General features: G+C 49.0%; 1 protein-coding gene across 13 annotated transcripts in view; it reads right to left on the bottom strand.

Annotated features, from left to right (window-relative positions):
- Nucleotides 1-2,558: 2,558 nt before the first annotated feature.
- PTPRA (protein tyrosine phosphatase receptor type A) overlaps nucleotides 2,559-15,699 on the bottom strand; it is a 162,762-nt gene continuing 149,621 nt past the window's right edge. For 11 of the 13 annotated variants that reach the window (XM_017944957.1, XM_021921191.1, XM_031656614.1 and 8 more), the window contains 7 exons: nucleotides 15,201-15,294; nucleotides 14,818-14,894; nucleotides 14,173-14,307; nucleotides 5,710-5,835; nucleotides 5,479-5,630; nucleotides 3,948-4,083; nucleotides 2,559-3,168 (listed from right to left, as the gene is read on the bottom strand). In XM_017944957.1, the coding sequence (XP_017800446.1) occupies nucleotides 3,094-3,168; nucleotides 3,948-4,083; nucleotides 5,479-5,630; nucleotides 5,710-5,835; nucleotides 14,173-14,307; nucleotides 14,818-14,894; nucleotides 15,201-15,294 (795 nt within the window). In that variant the 3' untranslated portion in view covers nucleotides 2,559-3,093. The other 2 variants (XR_002515183.2, XM_031656615.1) reach the window with 2 other exon arrangements.

Raw genomic sequence — 15,699 nt, forward strand, 5'->3', positions numbered from 1 at the left:
ATGGTTTCACCATGTTGACCAGGCTGATCTCGAACTCCAGACCTCAGGTGATCCGTCCACCTTGGCCTCCCAAAGTGCTAGGATTATAGGCATTAGCCACTGTGCACAGCCTATTTTTTTGAGACAGGGTCTCTTTGACCCAGGCCGAAGTGCAGTGGCATGATCACGGCTCACTGTAGCCTCTACCTCATGGGCTCAGGTGATCCTTCCACCTCAGCCTCCCAAGTAGCTGGGACTACAGGTGTGTGCCACCATGCCTGGCTGATTTTTGTTATTTTTTTGTAGGGACAGGGTCTTGTCATGTTGCCCAGGTTGGTCTCGAATCCTGGGCTCAAGTGATCCACCTGCCTTGGCCTGCTCTTTATTTTTAATGAAAGAGACTTGAGTATTTGGGACAGGGGAACAAGGAAGGAAACTGCAACCCAGGAGGGACCTGCCCAAATGAAGCGAGGTCTGAGTGTGGCAGGATGTAGGGCTTTGGGTGTGTGGTGGGTGCAGGCTGTTACTCTTCTCCTATGGAGAAACACTCCTACCCTAAGCCCCTTGGGTCACAACTGACTGGCTGTGGGAAGGGCACTGGATGAAGCGGTCACCCCTGCCCTTTCCACATGACTGTGCTGTGTGAGCCTCAGCACATTTTCCTTTTGGCCTACACTAGTTTCTGTTGGGTTCACCTCTCTTGTAAACATGCATGCCCCATGTAGAAAGCAAAAGAGGAGTGAAGAGGGAGGCATGAAGGGATGAGGGACACATCTACAGCCTGAGCAAGACAGGGAGCAAACAGCTGAGGTCATTCCTACCTGGAGACACCGGTTTTGCACCCAGGTGATGCCTATCCACTGGCCAAATCAGCATGGACTTCAGCAGAAAACCACTCAGGCCACGGTGCCACATCCTGCTGAAGGCCAGCCTTGACAATAGGAGGCAGCCTGCTGGGAGGCACAAAAGCGCCTGTGAACGGCCTCATCTGCACATTCACTGAGTGGCTTGCTGACCCAGTGCCTGCCCTCCTGCATCGACTTGGACTTGGCCACACAGAGCACTGAAGGGTAGCCTGCAAGGAGCCAGGGGCTGCTCCCCAAACTTGGCACCCCTCACCAGAAATTCCTCAGATTCTATCTTTGCCTAATTTATCCATACTTCTCTTGAGACTACTGAGTTTTAAGTTTACTGCCTCTTGGGAGTTCCTTAGTTCCTACAGAACTAAATGTCTCTAATGACTCACACTCACCTCCTGTAAACTTCCAGAGGGGTCTGTTGCAGTCCTTGCCTCCTGGGTCCCTTCTGCACATCTCCTTCCTTCCCACAAACATCCTGGATATGTGGTGCACAGACAGGCTTCCCTCCTGGAGCCACTACATGTTAACTGCTTTATCTGGACTCTGAGGCCCTCTGTAATGTGGCTTCACTTCGCCTTTCCTCCTTTTCATTTATCTAAATTTCCAGCATCCCATGAGTCTGGTTCAAGTCCCACCTCCTCCAAGAAGCTCAGTAGTGCTGACCCCTAAGCATGCCTCCATGGACCAGGCTGGGGTGCCACCTCTCACTCCAGAAGCCTCTGCGGAGCCCAGGCCTGTGCTGGCTCTTCAAGAAAGGCCCTGCCTGACAGCCACAGCCACCAGTTCACTCTCCTGCTCCTGTAGTAAGCTGCTGATGAGGCTGGGAGGCAGTGGACAGACCCATTCTCCCAACGCAACAAAAGATCAAGATCACACTTCCCCAGCACACCCTGTAGTTAGGCATAGCTATGACCAGGTGAAAACCTTGTGAAGCCAATGAGTGGAATATGGGGTGGGGTATGAGTGGAAATGAAAAGTGCAGATTTGGCTTCCTGTCCTTAGAAATGAAGCTGCTGGCTCTCCATGCTCTTTCCTGAGGGTAGAATATGGACATGGCAGTGACCCAGCTTCAACCATGAGGATGAGAACAATATCCTAAGGATACTGGGTCTCTGGACAGGGCAGACTGTTATAGGAGACATAAATGAACATCCACCTTCTTTAAGAAACAAAAGTTCAACACTTTTGTCTAACATGTCACTCAAAACCAAGTTGGGATCTAAGACTCCCACCATCCTGACTTCTAGATCCGAGAAACATTCACATTCCCAGAAATGAGGACCCGTATGAAAGAAAATGGAAGCAATTCAACACAATACATGTGTATATAAAGACTTATCCTGGACAGGGTGACACAATCCAGACAGCTTTGTAGCAAAGCACCACAGACTGGAGAGGTCAGACTGGCCTCAGCCCAAAGCTGAGTCAGCTCCACTCTCCCCTGTGCCCCCGTTCTTAAGGAGACTCAGTGAGGACCTGGCCACCTTCCATAGGGAGGAAGGCTGGCCAGGACCCCTAAACCAAAGATGTGCTGGCAATGAAAGGAGGGTCCTGGAGATCACCTAAGAACTGGAGAGGCTGTGTTTGGTGGATAGGAGGAGTTAGGGGACTGTGGCCTCTCTCAGATTGCTCAGAGAGAACAGCAACAGCAGGGCCATGAACAGCCGAGCCCCAGCCTGTATGGCTGACCCACCCCCAGACAAAGGGAGAGACATTTCCTCAGGGAGTCAAAGCTTTTATTACCTGATAGTCCCTAGTGTGGTGCCAGAGATACCGCTCTGGTCCTATTACTCCCATGATATAGGTGGTGGGGATGGGGGAGGGGACCAGGGACAGAGGGGAGGGATATTTACAGTGCATGATGGTATGGGGACAACCACTTTCCTCTAGAGCTCTGAGTACTTTGTGCTTTTTTTCTTAGTTGGTGCCGAGCTACCTGGAATGGATTTTGTGTTTATCTTCTTTAGGGAAAGATATATTAACCAAAGCACAATCCAGCCCAATTTCCTGGCTGAGGATTTCACGATATCAGTCCAAACATCACACTATTTAATTCCCCAATAAAACATTGGAAAAAGGACTATCAGTGCTAACACATTTACATATAAAATTTCCACCTAATAGGTAATAGAAGCCTATGTACCAATTTCTAAAACAGTTATAAGATATATACACAATTTGGGGTATATTAACAAAACAGAATATTACAAAATATTAAAGGCAATCCTCCTGGTCCACGGACGCTTGTTGCCGCTTACTTGAAGTTGGCATAATCTGAGAATGCATCAATATATTCCTGCACCACCTTGTAGCAGAACTCATACTGTTCCTGGAGAGTGAAAGATAGGGAAAAAGCCAGGGTTACTGAAGAACACACAGTACCTGTAATTCCTAACAGACTCTTTTTTTTTTTGAAGATGGAAAATCGAGAGGAACTGAATGTTTTTGAACTTTCACCTGAGCTCTGATCTGCCTGCCAGAGTTCTGACAGCATTCCCCTTCTGGGCTGAATGCAGCAGACCTTCTACAAGCAGAGCTGACCAGAGCTGACCCAGGCTCTACAGAGGTCAGACATGCATGTGCTGGGCTGGGAGACAGTGCAACAGAGCATGGCCCACACTTACCATGGCTGCCAGGCTAGCATGCACCCTGGCTCTCAGAACCTTGTCTCCCAAACCTACTAACATTCACTTTTCTTTACTCCTCAAACATTTCTAGCTCCATGGGATTCAGGGAAACCTCTGTGGATGTGTGGCTTGTTAAAAGACCTCTCAACAGGGAGCCCAAGCCCAAAGGCAGGTATTCCTCCTGGATCTTCCTTCCTTACCCACAGAGAAGTGCAGATGAGCCCTGTGGGGCACCCAGACACCCCCTTCTAACCTGGCCCATCCTCTGGCAACAGGGGCTATGTTCCCATTGCTGCCATCCTGCCTCCCAACGTGCTTCCTGTGTATCTGGGGCACCTTGGGAGGGGAAGGGCAGGTCTGTGTTTAGACAGTCTTCTGACTCCTGGGTGGGCCCCTCTGAAGAGCCTCCTCCCTGAGCTGGCCCTGACAGAGAAGGGCTGCAGGTGGTGTGGTGGCAGGGACAAATATGTGGGCAGCATACCAGTGTCTGGACCATGTGTGGCCTCTGTAGCCGTAGGCTCTTGACAGTCTGGAAGACATCCAAAATCCCCTCTGCTTTCACACGCTCCAGGACGGTGCTCAGGGCACAGAAAGTCCCCGTCCTTCCTGCCCCAGCGCTGCAACAGAGCAGACACATTTACCACACCCGTCATGGCCCTCTGTGCAAGGGGGTGAGTGACAGTGGTAAGTGGTAGACAAAGAGGTGGGGGCAGGCAGCCGGTGCTCACCTTTGCCCTGTGGGCCCCCACCCAGCCTGGACCGGTTCTGGGTCGGGAGGCAGTGTACCCTGTGCCCTTCCTGCATGGCCCCATGTATTGTGGAGGGACTCACCTATTGAACTGTGGGGGATGACCTTCACTCATACCCCACCAGCACGGAGCCATTGCTGTCCACCTGCACATGCTGGCCTGAGTTGTCCTGACCTGCCGTTTGCTCAGGTTAGAACTAGCTCTAGTCCTGTCTTTCCCTTTCCCTGACAAACCCCCTCCCTACACTGGTGTGTATTTGCTGATTCCTTTCCATGTCTCTCACTTTCTTCCTAAATCCCAGGAATCCAGACTCTGACCTTGACGCTATCCCCCTATTCAATGTCATCAGCTGATTCACCCACCAGACACTGAGTGCCTACTCTGAGGCAGGGACTGTGGGGTTTAGCAATGTCCCTAGACAAGATGTGTGTTAAGAGAAGGGAAAAGAGGAGTGGGAGTTCTAGGCAGGGTACTCAGAGAAGGCTTGGACAAAGCCCTGTGGCTGCCTGGGACGGCATCTCAGGCCCATGGCAGGAGTGTGCCCAGGATGCTGAAGGCTATGCAGTTAATGAAAGAAGAAAGGAGAGTGGTGGGCGTGGGGTCAGAGCCAGCCTGTGGTACACACCATCCTCTGCTGGCCCTGGCCAGGAAGCCCTTAGAACATGTTGGGCCTTGTAAGCTGTTGTTAGGATTCTAAGTAAAGGAGTGCATTTTTTCTAAAATGCAATCTCCAGCTACATGCCCCAAACAAAATTCAACTTTTCCCCTCAAACAAGCCTCTTTACTATCTTTCTTCTGCTGGTCACACCAACCCAGGCTCAAACCTGGGAGACACCCTTGACTCTTCTTCTCTTTCACCCTCTGTTCTTAGTCTTGTTCATTTTTCCTCAATGTACAGACAGGGCAAGCCATACCTACAGTCCACTGTTTTTAAGATAATTGCCCTGTTCTCTTTTCCTGTGCTTCTTAAGGAGGCCAGGCCCTTATCTCACATAGCACAACCGGGGTCTCCACTGCCAGTCTCCCTTGCTGCTCTCCTGCCCACTATCTGAACATTAGTCCTCTAGCACTTATTGCGCCAAGTTCTAGCTCCAAGGTCCTCTCTTAGCATCCAATCCTGTCTTGGCATCAATCTTGACTACCATGTGCTCACCAATATCTTGCTCTTGTGTGGCTTTCTTCAGTCTGATCCATGGTCACCAGCTTCCCCTGTCTGCCCCTCCTTGCTTTCTCTCTCCCTCTGAGGGCAAGGGTGAGCCATACCTGCAGTGCACGGTGATGGGGTGGTTCCCTGACTGCTGCTGCTGCTTCTGCACGGCGGCGATGATGCTGATCATGCCCTTTCCGTCACTGGGGATGCCCACTTCAGGCCAGCCATGGAAGTGGAACTGCCGGATCTGCCGGCTCTTATTCTCCTTTGGAAGAAAGGGGATCAGGCAGGCAGGGGTAACCCTGCTCTTCCTGGGGGCAGAGTCCACCCACCACCCATCTTACCCTGGTGTTGGTGACCAGGAGGTCTCGGACAGTGTAGCTCTCACATTCCTCCTCCTTCTTCAGTTCCACTGTAATATCTCCATAGGACACCAGTCCATCGGATGGCCAGTACTGGGCACACTTCTCCTGGAGGGACAAGTTGGAGAGGTGAGGGGCTCAGAGTACCACATGTATAGAAGCAGCACTGCCCACGAGCAGCCTGACCTCTCTCAGTACAGCCACCTCTTACGCTGACACACTTCGTCCTCAAGGTATTGAAAACTTGTAGGATCATTATATCACATCATTCCAATTAGCTTCCGATCGTCACCAGAGACTCAACAGACACTGACGGGGTCTGTAAAGAACTCTGACTACAGGCTCACAGGGTATCCAATACTTGGTGGCTGGAGGGAGAGAAGGAGTGAAAATCTTTGTTCCAATTCCTTTCTTTTTCTCCCATAGGGTGTCTTCATAGTGAACGCTGCTTACATCCGCCAGATTGCTAATTCAGAAAATCCGAACCAATTCACATTCCCAGACAGCCACGGGCTTCACCACCGCCCAGGCCACAGTATCCTTTCTCCCTTTTACCTTTATCTCTTTGATCTGCAAGGTACCTTCAAGTTGCTAGCACTCGCCTTTCTGTCCTTGCTAGTGAGCAGGAGGTGGTCTACTGTCTGTCTTTGCTTGCACCTGGCTCACTTCCCTCTACAGCTCCTTGTGGGAGTGGCTGCGTCTCTTTTCATTTCTGTATTCCCCACACCTTGCACAATGCCTGGCACATGGTAAGCTCTCAGTATCTGGTAAATGAATTTGTTCAATGTCTGCAGAACAAGCCAAGGCATAAATACATAAATATAACATCACACAGTTATGCTGCCCATTTCTTTAGAGAATTTTGGGGTAAGATCTGAGATTCTTCACTACTGGCAATTGAAAATTCTCAACCATACATATAATGTCATTGAAAGATTTGGAAAAAAATTAAGTAGAAAAAGAAGTTGTGAATAGTCTCGCAGTCCAAATAAAATCATGATTATTAAAGTGGTGAATCAAGGACATGCCCTGGACTAGTGCTCTTCTACCCATGCTCTCTAGGAGCCCTGGGGATGCCTCAGGGATCGGTGCTCTGGGCCTCTCTTCAACCAGAACAGCCCAAAAAAAAAAAAATTCTCATTAAGGCTCACTTCGTCAGGCATTATAATTAGTTTTTATGGCACTGGTGGGTGGAATGGTTTTTGCTACCATAGTGCCTTCTCAACACTGATTTACACAATGTCTCAGCTGGGATGAAGACTTGGCCTTTAAAACCATCAGAACCATGAGGTCCCGATGGGTGTGAGAGTCACAGAGTGTGTGTGCTGGAGGAATTAAGCGTGATCTCTAAGACAGAAATACATATCAAGTCTAGGGACCAGATATCAACACTAAAAGTCTCTAATTTTTTTTTTCTTTTTTGAGAGAGTCTTGCTCTGTCGCCCAGGCTGGAGTGCAGCGGCATGATCTTGGCTTACTGCAACCTCCGCCTCCCAGTTTCAAGTGATTCTCCCACCCCAGATTCCCCAGTAGGTGGGACTACAGGTGTGCGCCACCATGCCTAGCTAATTTTTGTATTTTTAGTAGAGACAGGGTTTCGCCATGTTGGCCAGGCTGGTCTCAAACTCTTGACCTCAGGTGATCCACCTGCCTCAGCCTCCCAAAGTGGGAAGATTACAGGCATGAGCCACCATATCTGACCAAAAGTCTCTAAATTTTGTATACATGGGTGGATTTTCTCTCAAGATCTCTGGAAGACCAAAGAGGATTTTTTTTTTTTTTTTTTTTTTGAGACAGAGTTTCGCTCTTGTTGCCCAAGCTGGAGTGCAATGGCGCAATCTTGGCTCACTGCAACCTCTGCCTCCCAGGTTCAAGCGATTCTCCTGCCTCAGCCTCCCAAGTAGCTGGGATGACAGGCATGCGCCACCATGCCCGCTAATTTTGTATTTTTAGTAGAGATGGGGTTTCTCCATGTTGGTCAGGCTGGTCTTCAACTCCTGACCTCATGTGATCCACCTGCCTTGGCCTCCCAAAATGCTGGGATTACAGGCATGAGCTGCCGCACCTGGCCTCAAAGAGGATTTTTAAGACAAGGAGTGACAATGATTTATATTTTCAGAAGGACCAGCAGCTGCCATATGAAGAACTAAAGGTGGGTTAGAATGGGAGCGGGAGGACCAGTTGCCAGGCCACTGCAGACGCGGCTGCGCATACGAGTCATCCCCAGAGTCCCATGGGCAAGCAGTGAGAGACGAGGGCTTGTTTGAATGACAGCAGTTATGCTGGAGAAAAGTGGGGAGGCTCTGCCTGTATCAGGACTTAGTAGCAGACTGGATGTGAGGGGTGAGGAGAGGGGAGTAAGGAAGGTAACTCTCAGATTTTAGACATGAGCAACTGGGCAGAAGGTGGCTATTTATTTAGAAGGCTAGGAGTGGGGTGGACTAGTGTCAGGGGAAGGAGGAAATCAGGAGCCCACATTGGGAAGGGGGACAGGTGACTGGGCTGGAGACGTAGATTCAGGATCCCTGGCATATGGGTTGTACTTAAAGCCACAGGACTGGCTGAGATCCTGAAGGGCTAGTGTGTCAAAAGAAAACAGAGTGGGCTAGTGCCTGAATCTAGTATACTCCAATGTTTTAGAGGAGGAGGTCACAAAGAAATAACAAAGGAACTGCCAGGTGAGTGAGTGGGGTGATGCTGTGGAAGTAAGTGTTCTGAGGAGGAGAAGGGAGGCACTGACTCTATCAAATGCTGCTGTAAGGACAAAAAAAAAAAAAAATCAGAAAAGAGAAATGACCTGTGGATTTGGCAAGAGGTCAGTCACTGGTGATGTCGACTAAAGCAGTCCCAGGGGGGCCAAGCCTGAAAGGAACAGAGTGAAGAAGAACGAACTTGGGGGGAGAAAGCCAACTCTTTTTTTTTTTTTTTTGAGATGGAGTCTCACTCTGTCACCAGGCTGGAGTGCAGTGGCGCGATCTTGGCTCACTGCAACCTCCAACTCCGTGGTTAAAGCGATTCTCCTGCCTCAGCCTCCCGAGTAGCTGGGATCACAGGCATGCACCACCACGCCCAGCTAATTTTTGTATTTTTAGTAGAGATGGGGTTTTGCCATGTTGGCCAGCATGGTCTCGATCTTCTGACCTTGTGATCCGCCCACCTTGGCCTCCCAAAGTGCTGGGATTACAGGCTCGAGCCACTGCACCCGGCCGAAAGCCAACTCTTTAAAGGAGTTTTGCTGGGAAGGGGTGCAGAAAAACAGGATAGTAGCTGGAAGGGAAAGTGGGATCAGCAAATTTTTTTGTTTTCAAAAGATAGGAAATGTAACATGTATAGGCTGATGAAAGTAGTGGTTAGAGAGGGGAACTGCTGATGGAGGTGGGAGAGAAGATGGTTATAGCAGCAACATCCCTGAGCAGGCAGGAGAGAATGGGGCCAAAGGCACAGTGGACAGCTGGACTGAGAGATGCAGAAACCCTTTTCCACTGTAACAAGAGAGAAGAGAGTTGGTACAGATTTGAAGAGGCTGGTTGTTTGGGGGTGGGAGGATGACAGTGTTCTTGTCTGATTTCTTGGAGAAGAATGAGGCCAGGTCACAAGCTAAGGTGTGAGTATGATGGGACAGGCAAGAGCAGATGCTGGAGGTTTCAGGAAGAAAAGGAAGAGCAATAGCATTGCTAGGTGGCACCAATTACCCCTATGAGATTTGTGGTCATTAGTTCAATCTGAGAGCATTTGGCACTGTTTTGTGTTTTTGCCCAGTGATGTTTGCTATATCAGATAGAGGCATATATCTGGGTTTTACTAGAGAGCTTGCCATGAAAGTAAGAAAGCATGAGGGATGCTGGGCACGGTGGCTCACGCCTGTAATCCCAGCACTTTGGGAGGCCGAGGCGGGCAGATCATGAGGTCAGGAGATCGACACGATACTAGCTAACATGGTGAAACCCCGTCTCTACTAAAAATACAAAAAAATTAGCCGGGCATGGTGGCGGGCGCGTGTAGTCCCAGCTACTTGGGCGGCTGAGGCAGGAGAATGGTGTGAACCTGGGAGGCGGAGCTTGCAGTGAGCTGAGATCACGCCACTGCACTCCAGGCTGCGCAACAGAGCGAGACTGTCTCAAAAAAAAAAAAAAAAAAAAAAGCATGAGGGAATAAACAAAGGTAATAATGATAATGACATACCACAAAAACTCCAATCAGAAAACTCAAACGCTCAAAAACAAAACTCAAAACACAAAAACAGAGTAAGAAGGAAGGTGAGGACATGTTTGGGGTGGCTAATGTTGAGAAAGTGGAGGCATTAATGGCTCTAAGGACTTGACAAAGACAAAAATGACTGGAGTAAAAGAGAATACTGAGGTGGGAGGAAGGAGGCAGTAACCAGGGCGGATGCCTTGTTGAGATTCTAAAGGTGGTGCAGATACAGGGCAGATCGTGACTTGACCACAGGATGAGGTGGCTGAGGAAGCTGAGAAATAGAAAGACAAAGGATAGATGGATCATCCACATGGTGACTGATGCCTCCAAAACCAGAGTCAGGAACAGGGGCTCAAAAGGAGCAGTAAGCCTGCTGTTAAAATCATCAGTGGGTAAGGGACAGAAGATAGGGAATGGGTGTTCAAGACCAGTAGAAGAAAAGCTGGGGACTGGAGTTACATCTCAGATTTGTGTATTCAGGTTACGGCCTCTAGATAACAGCATCTTAAAGAAGTGAAACAGAAGCTTTTCTGTCTTTTCTCCCACTTTGTCTTTCCACCAGACAGCATGAAGTCTCTTATGCGATCTAAGGCTGACACTGGTGATGGGGACACACAGCTTTGTGGAGACTAATGCTATCATGTTTCACTATGCTTTAGAGAAGGATGAGGCCTAGGGTTGGGCTAACCTAGCATGGGAGTTCCTGGCACTGCTCTGACTGCCCAGGCTGATGGTCCAAGCTGCAGCTGCTGAGGGAACCCAAGGCTTACCAGGCATCCTGGTGAACCCTTTTACTTAAAACGGAGCAGAAGGCGGCCAGGGGCAATGGCTCATGCCTGTAATCCTAGCACTCTGGGAGGCTACGGCAGGCGATCACTTGGGGTCAGGAGTTTGAGACCAGCATGGCCAACATGATGAAACCCTGTCTCTACTAAAAATATGAAAATCAGCTGGGCATGGTAGTGCATGCCTGTAATCCCAGCTACTCGGTAGGCTGAGGTGGGAGAATTGCTTGAATCCTGGAGGCGGAGGTTGCAGTGAGCTGAGACCGTGCCACTGCACTCCAGTCTGGTGAACAGAGTGAGATTCCATCTCAAAAAAAAAAAAAAAAAAAAAAGCAGAAGGAGATAATTTAAAATTCTTAATTCCTTTGGGATTTTAATTTATATAGGTATAGAATTTATATGTTGGGATCGGATTTTTTTTCTCTGGGAACTTAATATTGTAAGTGAGGATGGTAGTGTCACTGTATAAATGTAGGCACCTTTCATTGCATCATTTAGGCCTGTTGCGTTAATGATCTCTGGAACCTACACTTGACAACATGAATGGAACAGAAAGTGAACTTGGGGTCCAGTGAGGCCTTGTAAAGAACATCACTAATATCCTGTTCTGATCCACTCAGAAGCTTCTGAGGGCAAGCACTACTGTCTGCTTCACTGGCCCTAGGAAGATAGAGCATAAGGTACAGTGGAAGGTAAAGGGAGAGGCCTCACTCAGCGGGTAGGAGAATTTGTGTGTGCATGACTCTTCTCCCCACTGCCATACACATGAAATGCTTCCTGGTCCCCTACCCTTTACTCTTACTAGGTCCTTTTCAAGGATGGAAGAGCCTGCATCTGACGGGACAGAGGTGGAAATGTTCACTGGGCCACATTTTATCACAGGGCAGTGGGCTGAGATGGTCCTTGTGTTCGTGGTTCCAGCTGTTTGGTCTGCTCTTTGGTCCTGCTCATCACATATCTGGAGGGCAGGGGTGCAGGAGGAACCACATGTAGGGCCCCGGTCTGATCTGCAGGTTCCAACACGGTTGATCAGAGAGGCCTGGGAATAGGCACCTAGCTCCTGAGAACACTGTGGCTCATTTCCTAAATGGCCTTTGTTACTCAGGTATGTGCTTCCTTGACTGCAAAGCCAAGCACCTTAACCAAACCTCCCACCTTGTCAGTATTGTTATTAATGATGATGAAGACGCTGGGCGCGGTGGCTCACGCCTGTAGTACCAGCACTTTGGGAGGCCGAGTCAGGCAGATCACCTGAGGTCAGGAGTTTGAGACCAGCCTGGCCAACATGGTGAAACCCCATGCCTACAAAAATACAAAAATTAGCTGGGCATGAATGGTGGGTATCTTTGATCCCAGCTACTAGGGAGGCTGTGGCAGGAGAATAGCTAGAACCTGGGAGGCAGAGGCTGTAATGAGCCCATATTGTGCCATTGTACTCCAGCCTGGGTGACACAGTGAGACTCTGTCTCAAGAAAAAAAGATGATGGAGACCTACAAAGTATGTCTGTTGATTAGGTACATCATACAAGTCTAAGAAGAATAGCTAATGAGTTAAATGGCTGATTACAATTCAAAAAAATGCCGGGCACTATGGCTCAAACCTGTAATCCTAGCACTTTAGGTTAATAGGTGGGTGGATCAATTGAGTCCAGGAGTTCAAGACCAGCGTGGGCAACATGGTGAAACCCCGTCTCTACAAAAAAATACAAAAACTAGCCGGGCGTGGTGGCACGTGCCTTTAGTCCTAGCTACTTGGTGGGCTACGTGGGAGGATCACTTGAACCTGGGAGGTTGAGGCTGCAGTGAGTCGAGATCGTGCCACTGCACTCCAGCCTGGGTGACAAAATGAGACCTTGTCTCAAAAACAAACAAACAAACAAACAAAACAACCTGATGTAATGAAACATCAGGGTGAGCAAATATTGTAAAGCCTTGTACCAAAGTTAACATAAGTACAGATGGGGAACAAGTAGTGACTTGGGACAACTAATGTAAAACATACTTTGTATTTTAAATGTTGGACTATAAATTCAATGAGTCACGAGTGGGTGCCATCTTTAATTCCTCCTCACTTCACCCTCTCTGGGATAGCACCCTCTCACCACCTGAGTCCAGGCCACCAGCATTACTGCCACAGCTTCCGCATTTCTAAAGCGTCCTCCTCACTGCTGCCAGAGGGAGTTTTTAAAAAACACAAACTGGGCCGGGCGCGGTGGCTCAAGCCTGTAATTCCAGCACTTTGGGAGGCCGAGACGGGCGGATCACGAGGTCAGGAGATCGAGACCATCCTGGCTAACACGGTGAAACCCCGTCTCTACGAAAAATACAAAAAAAAAATAGCCGGGCGACGTGGCGGGCGCCTGTAGTCCCAGCTACTTGGGAGGCTGAGGCAGGAGAATGGCATAAACCCAGGAGGCAGAGCTTGCAGTGAGCTGAGATCTGGCCACTGCACTCCAGCCTGGGCGGCAGAGCGAGACTCCGTCTCAAAAAAACAAAACAAAACACAAACTGGATGTTGTCAAGGGCTCTTCAACTCCTTTGTGAAGATCAAACTCTTCACTGTGGCTTAAAGGAATTTTCTCACCAGGCCTTGCTAGCTTCTCTCCAGGCCCATTCTCTGGATTCTGATCCCTGCTAAGTGACACTCCAGACATAATGAATCACTCATTTGCTCCAATGTGTAACCTCAACAGAAATAATTTTTAAAAGAATAAGCATTGTCAAAACACAGACTGGGTTCCCCTGTAATGTGGGGGGTGAGGGAGATATCCCTGAGATTGAATGTGCTTAGTAGAGGCTGTATGATTCTGACTCAGGAACATTATTAGGAGGTTTCCCATACTGAGAGGAAGTTGACCTAGGGGACTGCTAGGGTCCCTTTTTAGTATGAGTTTCCATACAACTCTGCTTTTTAATTGACTTGGAGGGCTTTTTTCTTTAAAAGATTTCCTTATTATTGAATATTAGACTGTAAGTTTCTTGTTTGTGCAATTTCTTAAATTCTACTGCTTTATTTTATGTAGTCAGCAATGAGGCAATCCCTTCTTAGGGACACTCATACTGGGTCTACCTCAGAACCTTGATCTAGCTGCCCTGCCTGGGGCACTGGGAAGGAGAGAGTGCCCTGCCTGGGGCACTGTGCAAAGGCTAGGCTAGGGGGACTGTATTCAGGAGAAAGTGAAAGGGTGTGAGCTGTCTGGGAATAACATAGAGGCTCAGATCACACTGCTTTTCTAGTCTTGGGAGAAGCTAACGACTGCTTAGACACCAACTGGCTGGGCAAGCCTGGAAATGCGTATGTATTTATATACCTTTTAAGTATGTACTTATACTATGCAAATGTACTCTTTGGACCGTATAAGTCGAAGACAAGGTCCAAACACCTTCTTGCCTTCCCAACCTCCCTATTTACACACACACCTTTTCATGCTGTCTCTCAACGCCCAGGACCTTTTAAGCTCACCTGGCCTCTCTCCTCCAGTTCTGTTAGCATCACGATAGAGCAGGATTTCCACTCCCAGATCATTCGCCAGAAGTCCTCAATTGTGTGGAGAAGAGGGCCCTGGCTGGCGATATAGGAGTCCTTCTGCCGGTAGCCCTGCACGGGCCAGGTTAATTGCAAGGGTGAGATGGTTTAATCAGAGAGGGACTAGTGGAGAAGACAGGCCACTAGGAAGGGATGGGGACTGCTTGGAGGCAAACTCAGCCCATACAGAGCTCCCCTGTGGCCAAGGACTAAACCCTATCTGACAAGCTGGTTGCTTTCTATAAGAGACAGGGAAGTGGAAACAGGGATTAGAGCTAGGATGAAGAGGACAGGAATGGGAAAGATCAGAGGGCAGCCAGGTTCCTCTTGGCTGTGGTCTGCACTGTGAACTTTTTCTTCCAGGTATTATACTGCTGCATGCCATCTGTTTTTCCCCACCTTCTGCTCTACGGAGCTGGACAAACCTAATGTACAGGGTGAGTGGGTGGGTGGGTATCAATTCACTATTTGTTGACTGATTCAAACATGATCCTCCCCAGCAGGTATGGGAGGGAGGTACTGCAAGTCCTGGCTGGATCTCCATGGGGTGTTGGGGGCTTAGGGGTCACACCCACCACTTACATCAATAAAGGATGCATTCACATAGTCTGTATTCTCTTCGCCCCGCTTAACTGGAATGATCACTCTGTTGAATTCATCTGTAAGAAGGACAGCGGCTCTAGCCAATATCATTTGTCTTCTCCCTCTCCTTGCATTGCTCCCACCTCAGGCCCTGGGCAGACAGAATCCCAGCTGGGCAACGACATGTCTGTTCCTAGCTCATTAGGGAGAAAGCCTTTGGCTTTTACGTTCTTTTATTTCCAGAAGCCACTAAGGTGCAACAAGAGGCAACGCCATGGTTTTTGTCTACAAGCCAATCATTAACTAGTACCTGAGAAGTGGAAGGGGTGGAGGGAATTGAGGGATGGGGCAATAAGGCTCTGGAGTGGAGGGAGGGCTCTTACATGGAATGATCTGTAAAACACGGTTCTTCTTCATGTTGGCTGGAAGGTTTCCAGTCCGCATCTTGTCATTCTGGATTTTGATTGATGTTAACTTCTGAATTGGGAAGGGGAGGGGAAACATTACTAATCCCAGTAACTGAACTTGACAAGATTATACCTGTCACTCGGCCTGCACCTTCAGGCCACTCTGGCTCCATACTGCTCTTCTCACCAGGGCCCTGACCTCTGTTCCCATATGTTCTTGTCAGAAGCCTGAAGCCAAGAGCCTGTTTGGGAAATGCTACCTTCCAGGCTCCTGTGGACTCTCTTGAGAGTCTCCTGGCCTGGAATTTTGTGATCCTGGAGCAAGGGATCCCAGCATTGTAGGAGGGAGTGTGTCCACTCTGCAGTTCCACCCCCAGAGGCTGCCTTAGGCTCTTCAAACTTATTCAGAATCGCATCCTCCCTTCCCCTGATTCTGAGGCTCCTTCTTGACATTTGCTATTCAAAGTGTAGCCCA

This window comes from Papio anubis, chromosome 16 (assembly GCF_008728515.1).
Source record: "Papio anubis isolate 15944 chromosome 16, Panubis1.0, whole genome shotgun sequence".
Lineage (NCBI taxonomy): Eukaryota > Metazoa > Chordata > Mammalia > Primates > Cercopithecidae > Papio > Papio anubis.